A 10,002-nucleotide genomic window follows, 5' to 3' on the forward strand; every position below is an offset into this window, starting at 1 on the left:
TGCATTTTCAAACGAAAACAGCTAAATTAATCCATTTACCTTCTTTTTAAAATCAAACTGTATTTTGGTAGTAAGTGCTTTTAAACCCGCTCTTCTGAAAATAAGTTTTTTAACACATTAACAAACACATTTTTAACATGTGCTTGTGGCATTTTTTTCATGATGGATGACATATTTTTAAAGAAAGTTAAAATTAAAACTGTATTTCAAGTATTTCTTTATTCAAAATATTGTGAATCAGAAGCAGATGGAATAATGCCATTTGAAAAAGCCTGTACCTGTGACATAGAGACGACAGCCCCCTGCTCCGCTCCATTCCGATGCATCCACTTGTAAACGACCAGATCCATGTATTCCATTATTTTTCCTCGTCTGAGCTGGACAACTGAATAGCTCCTACATTGCTTACCATTTTTGTCGCACCCGTAATGTTTGGTCGGGGTGTGAGGGGCTCTGCTTGGGGGAGAGAATGTAACCAGACAAATAAGGGGGGGCGGGCTTACTCTGCGCCAACTCACCAAGGTGAATTTCTGAGGAACTCCTGCCGCTCTGCAGAAAGAATAATGTCATAGAAAACGACACAGGTTTTGGCTAAAAACTGCATTTTATTTTATCTAACTTTCAAAAGGCAATATCAACGCAGCAAAACAAAAACGTCAGAAAGCAAAAAGACCCTTGTTTAAAGAAAAATTGTCTTATATTCTGTCTTGCAAGAAAAAACTATCTTATTAAGTAACCTTAATCTTAACTTGAAAACATGTATTTCTTTTTTTTTTTTAAGAATTCTTGGTAAGACAATTTTTCTTACCCCACCGGCAAGTAAAAAAAAATGTATTTACAAAAAATGTCAAAATTAAAAATTGACTTATCTTTAAGGGGGCTGTTTTTGCCTCCCCCATGAACATGTTTTCTTTGGCAGAGGCAAACAAAGTACTTAACATAAAATCAAATACATTCAGAAACAATATGATACAATTGAGAGTTAATAAAACCAATTAAACAATAAAACGATACAAAACAATAAAAGAATAAAATTAACAAGCAGACCGGAATCTGCTCACCGGAGTTAAAAGCTTGAGTAAAAAGATGAGTTTTAAAATTACCGACGATTCTGGCAGACTTCACAGAAAAGGGAAGTGTATTACAGAGTTTGGGAGCTGCAACTGAAAAGGTTCTGTCTCCCCGAGTCACAAGCCGAGTCCAGGGAACCATTAAAAGCATTTGATCTTCAGATCTTAGGACTCGACGTGGACGATAAACATGTAACAGCTCAGAGAGATACAGAGGTGACAGACCATTCAGAAGTAAAATCTTAAAAATGATTTTAAAAGACACAAGCAGCCAGTGAAAAGAGGGGTGTCATTTGCACCATTGAAAAAAAAACTTCTACCTGGCAGTGGTAAGGCAACTGAAATGATCTGTTTATTGGTCACAAGCAACAGCTAAAAAAGTGTTGGTGACATCTGCAGAGAAATCTGAGCAGTGTGGTTCCTGACAGCTGACCTGATCTTTAATCCAAATCAAAATACTCATAAGCCAGTCGTCCACCCACTGCTCTCTTACACACACATGCATCCACGCAGCCAGACTGGATTGGACAGTAGCTAATAAGATGACCAGTAATCCTCTGGGCTGAGGGGGCAGAGATGTTGCCCTCTGTCTGTCACACATGAAAATACCACACAATCGCACTTCACAACAAAAAGACACCAACAAATGCTTGCATCGGATGGGGCCCTACAAAGGCGGAACAAAACACAGGGGAGAAAACTAAAAACTTCACCTGTGGCTGATTAAGAAAAACTCCAAAGAAGCTCTATCAAAGAACGTGGAGGAAGAGAAGAAGGAATGCAGTGAAGAAGGATAGTCACTATTTAAAGACCGCTGCTTTGTGGCGGAGCAAAGGTCAAAACAGGACACGACTGGCCACACTTCAGGTAAGAAGTTTGTTTCCTTTGGATCGGATGTGTTAATGTTCGTGAACACTGATTAAAGTATTTTGAGAGCTCTTCCCAGTTCAGACCAGTTAATGATAAATGAAAATATAGGTATCTTCAACAAGTAAATTAGCCAATTTACAAATAGATTTGTGGATGTTTCAGCAGCCATGAAGAGGGAAGATGTTTCATTTTCAGAAAAATAGCCAACTAAAACTCTAACTAGATTCACAGAGGATTCAGAGAATTAAAAAATAAGACAAGAAATCTTCGCAAGTATCTTTTATTATTTCCTAAATTGCTGCAGTTCTCCTCCAACCAATGCCCAAACAGGAGAGTTAAACCTGTCTCTATTAATCTTCGTTTTGTCTCAATAATCAGGTAATCTGGATTGAGTAATCCCATTTAGTTAATCTGGGAGAACCTGTGTGTGTGCGTGTGTAGGTGTGTAGGTGTGTGTGTGTGTGTGTGCATCTGTGTGTGTGTGTGTGTGTGAGTGTGTTTTTGTGCGTGCATGCTTCAATGTTTGCACAATAGAGTTGACTTTGATCAAAATTTCTAGAGAAAATATCTAGAAATTTCAATCTTTCATGCAACTATGGGTGGATGTAACATTTTCATCATTGAAAGGTCTTGCAGGGATGAACCAGCCGACAGATGATTGTGATGCTTCCACTGGAATTACAGGGATTTGGGGTTGAACCACAAAGAGAGTTAGCTGCAAGCTGATGAACAAAGCAGTGTACTTAGAGATAAACACCCCAGGAGGCTTAGTTGACCAGAAGCTCAGCAAACACATAGAACACTCTGCTTGGATTTGTAGTTTTTACCAGAGGACTTTTATACCTTATTTTGGTGCTTTGTTTTACTTTAAGTTGAGAAAATGTCTCACAGCTACAACAGCAGCTCGTTCGGGGTTCTACAAGATAACAAGAGAGGAAATACTAAAGAAAATTGGTTGGTCATAGTTCTCTAACTATATATCAAGAAGCTCTTTCAATTCCTTTGCATTGTGGGGTCTTTTTAAACTAATTTTACATAAAGATATTTGTTTACTTCTGCAGTTTGATCTGCTGAAATTTACAAAAAAGTTCACTTGCAAGTGAACCAAGATGTTTGAGTAACGCAGAGTTATGCTAAATTTAACACAGACATGAACAAGGAGGACCAGATAAATCTGAACATACAGCTCAGTGTGAAAGTCTCCTTAAAGTCCCACTCCGGTCATCTTTTGATCAGTCATAAAAGCATTTCCAGAGGTCGGTTGAATATCATTATGACTATTTTAACCCGAAAAACTGTTGTTTTCTAGGACATAGTTGCTGCAGAGCGGCAGTAGTTCGTTACAAATTCACCTTTTAGTTGTGGGGTGTGACTGTTGGAGCAGAGTAAATCCACCCCTACTTCCCATCATCCCTGTGTTTACACTCTCTCCTGCTAGCTTACAGTCCCTAACATCCCCAATCTAACGTTATTAGCCCTTGTGCTATCCTAGGTACTTTACCATTGGGAGTTGGGTCATCTAGACCCACTAGACAGTGCTCTGAACCTTTTTTCTTCAATGATTTGTGATCTTCACTGGTGTCCATGGATTACATGAAATCTTCCACCTTTATCCACCTTTGTCATGGTAGGGAGAACACGTTAAAGTAAGGGTGGGGTCATCTAGGATTGCACAATGGTTAGTACAACAAAAATGGTGAGCAATATCGGGGCTATCCAGCCGATCAATTTTAATCCAGATGTCAGCTCAGATGAGGAGAGTAAAGATTGGATGCAAGTGGATGTTTTAGGATGGAGCGGAGCAGGGAGGTTGTAGCTCGCCCATTACATTCTACATCACATGTACAAGCTTTCCCAAAAGGCATTTTTTCATCTGAGAAAATAATGAGAAAAGTCTCCAATTTTGAGTTTAATGTTCTTTTTATATGTCATTCATCGTCAGACAAGTGCCACAAGAACATGTTAAAAACACCATTATCATCAGAATGGGTCTTTAAAGAACAACTGATAGAGTTCTAAAAGCAGTTCATTTGCGAGCCCTGCAGCAACTACAGGACAAGAAGTTGCATCTCATTCAGTCTTTGATTTGCTTTCCTAACTGAAGCATAAAAATACCAACCAAAATAATTTGTTTTTAAAGTCCCCATCCAGTCAGCCTGAGTTTTCTGGACTATCCTAGTATGAAAACACATTTCTGTTCATCTGTTCACACCTGCAGTAATTTCACTTATGCTTCACCACAATGTTTTCAGGCCCTACTTTTCCTTTATGCAAATGAAATCAACAAATGTTTAAGAAAATGGCACGAAATAGCAATGTAAACTAAAATATTTAATCAGTTTTGGCTTCACACAGTGAAAAAAATCAGATTTTTTTATTTTTTCCAAACAGGTTAACAGCGTTGTCATGGAGAGATCTTGTCGTCCTGCATCTGAAAGCTACCCATCAGCTTGTTTTTCAGTCCAAGCTGGGCATGCGGGGGATGAGGATGACCATGCCCCTATCTTCTCCCTTTCTAAGAGTTCTGTGGATGTTGTCATGGCAACAGGCTCCCTCCACAAGCTGGACCCCACATGGAGGAGACTGGACCTGAAGCGCAGCTCCAGCACTAACACTCACTCTGACCAGAACTCTGTAACAACTCTCCAGCAACTGCGCCATCACAAATGGAGACAGAACAACCGGTCATTCACCACCCAAAACGAGGACCTGCTCAGTCCGCCGCCACTCAGTGGACGCTGGATCTCCAACATGAATCGCTGGAGCGGGTGCAGCGGCAGCATGCACAGCGGCAGCAGCACACCGGACACAGTAGTGTGGAAAGATGAACCTTCGGGCCACAACAGTCCCAACCAGGAGGCCCCCAACTCCTCCGCACCCCACTCTCCCCAGTCCAAAATCAATTCTCCACCATCCACACCCTCCCATTTAGTCTTCCCATTCCACACTCCCACTTTACCAGTCACAAACTGCTCAATCTCCTCTTCCTCACCACTTAGACTAAGCACAGAAGAGCTACCTGGATCCTCACCTTACCTTCAGCTGACCAGCGCAGAGAGTAGAGGATCCTCTGAGAGGCTGGTGTTTCAGTTCCCCTCCCCCGTCCCATCACCTGTTAGCTCAGCACATGAAGACATGTGTTCGGATCCTGCATCCTTTGTGGATGGCACAATAACAAGGCAATCTACTCCTGATGGTAGCCTCTTATTGGAGGAGGAAAAAGCAAAAAGCTCTCAGGAAATGTTGAGTAACTCAGAGACGAGTTCTCCTGTAGCAGGTCAGGAGATTCCAAAAGAAACTTCCAGCTTTCATCTTGTTGGGTCGCAGCAGGTGAAGCAAAGCATTTCCACAGAACAAGGTTTCAAACTATCAGTTGTTTCATCCTTCAGTGACTCCCTGTTGAGTAGAAGGTGCAGCTTTAGAACCTGGGATGCAACAACGGCAAAGTTAAAGCGCAACAGAGAGGAAGGAACAATGACCTCCCAGCTTCAAATGGTTGAGGCGGCGGTGCAGACAACCTCCCCTCTAGGTTCCTGGTGTGACCTCCGGAAAAGCATGTCCCCTTCAAACACAAGCTCACACTCTATCTTGGGGTCTCCTCCTGGATCCCGATTGAACCTGAGGTCCCCCGTGGGGTCTCACTCTAACCTGGTTTCCCCATCGTCCAGTATGTTTCCTGGAAGCAGCTGTGGAGAAAAGCAGAAGCAAGAGGAAAACCCAGAGTTGGACGCCACTTCTGTGTCTTCGCATCATCTCGAGAGGAAGAGATCGTGTTTGAAGATCCAGCCCGAGGGAAGAGATGAGCTAGGGAGGAGGAGCAGCATGAAGCAGGTTCAGTGGGATGAAGATGGACTGACATGGGATGTTTATGGGGCATCTCTAGACCCAGAAGAGCTGAGCTCAGTCATACAGAAACATCTGGAGCGCAAGAGCAGCTTCCAACCTGTGAAACGCTCTTCAAAGAAGATGAGAGCACCAAAGCCTCCAGTTATAGCAAATCTGATCACAACTATGGCTCCTGACATGAGTCCACCTGCTATGAGCATTAAGTGTATGGTTGATGGTGAAAGTGAAGACACAATAGAGACGATAGGAGCAGCAGAGTTGCAGCAAGGAGCAGAATCTGAGAAAACAATAGAAGCTCCTCGAAGGAGGAGCAGAGCTGAGAAAGACAACCCAAAGGACACAAAGGGGAAAGTTTGTGGAGATCAGGTCTGCAAGTCACCTTCACAGGAGAGTGAGAACAGTAAGAAAAAGACAGTGATCAAGTCTCTAAGGAGACCTCGGTGGTGTGGAAGCTCAAGAAAGACAGATGAGTAAAGCTGTGGTCAAACTATCTACCATCCTGGATTGAAACAAGCATTGGAACAAAATTACCTGAAACAGCTCTTGACCTCACAGCAATCACAGCACAGTCCTTCTTCCCCCTGCTTCCTTAATCAGCCAAAAAACAAGAAAAACTATCAGTGAGAACAACTTTTCTTCCTGCATTACTCAAAAGTCTACAAACAAAAAGGCTAAAACAACAAGTTTATATTTTACTTTTTAGAATTTTACCCATGCATTAAGCTTGAGCGCCACTCTTTTGCTATTCTCAGTTTTACCTCTAGGTGGAGCCAACAGTACTTTCCCACTAAAATAAATTAAACAAAGAAAAACCCTTACAGCGAGTCACCAGAAATGGCAGAACCATGGAAAACGGGTGCAGAAGATTTCAGACACGATGGGAAATTGAGTATTTCTTCAAAGATATCAGCAGAAAGTGTGTCTGTTGGTTTTGCAAATAATCTGTTGCAGTAATGAAAGAGTATAACATCTGTCTGTATTATGAGATCAAACATTAGAGCAACACATCGTATATCAGTGCCAAACGAACACAGAAAGTCAAGCACACAGTAGTGAGCCTGCAAGTTCAATAACAACGTTTGTTCCGTGCCGAAAAAATACAGGAGAAAAAACCACTGAAGCAAGGTATGAAGTTGCTACATTTATAGCCCAGCACGGCAAACCGCTCTCAGACGGCGATTTCACAAAGCAGTGCCTCATCAATCACAGACATAATGTACAGGATTTCAACAACGAGAGTTTGTCCAGAAATACAGTGGCTCTGTGAATCAAGGACTCGTCTGGTAACTTTAAAGATCAACTGAGAGACTAAATTTGTACTTTTGAATTTTACTTGATTGCGTGTGACAAGAGCACAGATGTCACAGACACCGCACAGCTGTTGACCTTTTTGAGAGGAGTTGATGACAATTTTTGCTGCTTGACATGATGAGCCTGAAAGGCTTGGTGACGGGCAAAGACATTCTTGAAGCTGAGATGGAATTAAAGAGATGGGACTACAATCGAAGAAGCTATGTGGAGCAACAGCGAATGGAGCCCCGGCGATGACAAGCAAGGAATAGGATCGATGGTGTGCGCCAAAATAAAAGAGACCGGAGGTGGGGCTGTTTCCATGCACTGCATTGTCCACCAACAATCCCTGTGTGCTAAGACTATCCAGATGCATGATGTCATGAGCACAGTTGTAAAAACTGTAAACATATTGACCCTTAGGTGACCCTCTTTGGCTGGTAGACCTGGCATTTTTAGTGGATTTTACCCGTCATAGGAATACACCCAACAAGAGACTGCAAGACAATGAACGGCGGGTTCCACACCTCTGTGCCCACATTTTTTGTGCAAATCTCCGCCTGTTTGAGACACAACTACAAAACTCTAATGCTGCACGCTTCCCCCTCACTGTCTGAAATCAAGTCTAGTTTTCCAAAAGTTCTCTTTCCTGCCAAAAGGGAGAAATATGTGTCTGTGATCGCATCTCTCATGACAGAATTCAACTAGTGTTTCCAAGATTATTCTGGCTTTAAAAAATAAATCAAGCTGCTTTCTTAGTGGATGGAGAAGAAGTGGAAGAGAATCTACAGTTAGAACTTATTGAAATGCAGTGTGCCGATTCTCTGCAGAGTCAACATCAGCTTCTCTCGCTCCCTGACTTCTATCAGAGTTTGGATAAGGCCAAGTTTCCTCTGATGAGACACCATGCAAAAAGAATGATGAGCCTTTTTGACTCAACATGCATTTGTGTTGAATCTGAACAGAATGTTTGATAGCCATGTCTGTGAAGTCCGCATCTCTTCCTGACATGTCAGCCATCCTTCAGTCCAAAGCACAGCATCACTGCTCCCACTACGACCAACGTTCTTCACATTATAGGTAAGTTTGAAATACACACAATTTTCACCTGTCATTAAGGAAATTTTGACTTTTTTCTAAGGGGTCTGTTTTTGCAATGCATATATAAACTGGTGATCAATGCCACTGTACCACAGCTTCTTTTTTTGCATGAACTTAAGCCGAAAGGCAGAGTGCTTCAAACCCTGAGTCATCAAGCTCCTGCTGCAGGTATTTAAAGGGTCTTGCTGCTGTGCTAATAGTTACTTGTAGACAGTGACGAACAGCCAGCAGAGGCGGGTGAGGTAGACCAAAATATTAACTGACCAAAAATATAAACACAACACTTTTGTTATTGCTCCTATTTTTTATGGTATGAACTCAAAGATGTGAAACATTTTCCACATACACAAAATAACCAGTTCTCTGAAATATTGTTCACAAATCTGTCTAAATCTGTGATAGTGAGCACTTCTCCTTTGCCAAGACAATCCATCCCACCTCACAGGTGTGCCATATCAAGATGCTGATTAGACAGTATGATTATTGCACAGGTGTGCCTTAGACTGGCCAAAAGAAAAGGCCACTCTGAAATCTTCAGTTTTGTTTTATTGAAGGGGGTCAGGGGACTCAGACAACCAGTCAGTATCTGGTGTGACCACCATTTGCCTCATGAAGTGCGACACATCTTCGCATAGAGTTCATCAGGTTTGTCTATTGTGGCCTGTGGAATGTTGGTCCACTCTTCTTCAATGGCTGTGCGAAGTTGCTGGATATTGGCAGAAACAGAAAAAGGCATTATTATCTATGCCATTATGGTTAAAAATGTGTCTTTACTTCTATTTCCTTTGGAGCGGTCATCTCTGATCTGATTAAAAATCATTAAGTAGAATGTGAAGAAACCGGATTGTCTAGAAAGGACTGTATTGTATTAGTTCGTAACCCCGTCAGTTTCTTGCACACAGAAATAATGAATAATGACTCAGAGACAGTAACTTATCTTTTTAGGTTTACTCCGCACAAAGACCACAGATTTGTACGCAGGGTTACAGACAGATGAACACGGTGCATTCAAAGTCCGAACAAAGGGGTTCAGCAAAAGGCCTGGCATATATACCTTGCATTTGCATATTCAGAACCTCATTCGATGGATCATGGTGTGAAAAACCCACCCACAGACTGTTGCAGGCTAGATGCTCGAAGGTCAGAGCACCTAAAGTGTCAGATCTCTCTGAGGTTATCACAGAGATTTGCCAGAACGCATACACCAGAACACACAAAGATGAAAAGGGAGGATGTTAAAGGAATGTTTGCGAGACAATAGTCTTGGTTGTGCTCTGTTTGGAGTGTAATATAATTTTGAGATGATAATACATAGTGAATCGAGGTTAAGCCATTAATGTGATAAAAGGTAAAAGTTAGTTTAATAAAATGTAAAGAGAGTTTCTAACTATTCTGTTTCTAATCACTCCTAACACAGAAATTCAGTGGTGGTTGTAAAGACTGGACCTCACCTTGACTGTGATCCAGGGTCTGATTAATGAGGCCTTTGGGAACTCCATCAATCCTCCAGCTGATGTTTGCCTGAAAACAAAATTCTCATTAAAAAGAAACATGGAACTTGCTCTGTCTTTGAGGCTGTAGGGATTTTCAAATTAAACGCTGCCATAATTACTGCTTGTTTCAAAGATGGAGTCGTTTCTGCAGCTTGAGTGTCTGTGTTTTTTTCTTCTTCGCCAACACCGAGGAACAACAAGAAACATCACAAAACATCTTCTGAGTTAAATAATACCACAAACAGCAAAACTATTTCTACCTAAAAGCTAAACATTTGCAATGAAAAGGTTGATAGAAACAGTGTTTCTACTTACTTTGACTTGGTTAGTCT

The 10,002-nt window shown here is 41.6% G+C and overlaps 1 protein-coding gene across 1 annotated transcript; it reads left to right on the forward strand.

Annotated features, from left to right (window-relative positions):
• The first annotated feature begins 1,601 nt into the window (after window positions 1–1,601).
• Window positions 1,602–8,040, forward strand: LOC105357461. The gene is made up of 2 exons (XM_011492472.3): window positions 1,602–1,937; window positions 4,332–8,040. Exon 2 carries the CDS (start codon window positions 4,347–4,349, stop codon window positions 6,258–6,260), a length of 1,914 nt encoding a protein of 637 aa, XP_011490774.1. The 5' UTR covers window positions 1,602–1,937; window positions 4,332–4,346; the 3' UTR covers window positions 6,261–8,040.
• The last annotated feature ends 1,962 nt before the right edge of the window (window positions 8,041–10,002 follow it).

The sequence above is a fragment of the Oryzias latipes genome, chromosome 19 (genome assembly GCF_002234675.1).
Source record: "Oryzias latipes chromosome 19, ASM223467v1".
In the NCBI taxonomy this organism is placed as follows: Eukaryota; Metazoa; Chordata; class Actinopteri; order Beloniformes; family Adrianichthyidae; genus Oryzias; species Oryzias latipes.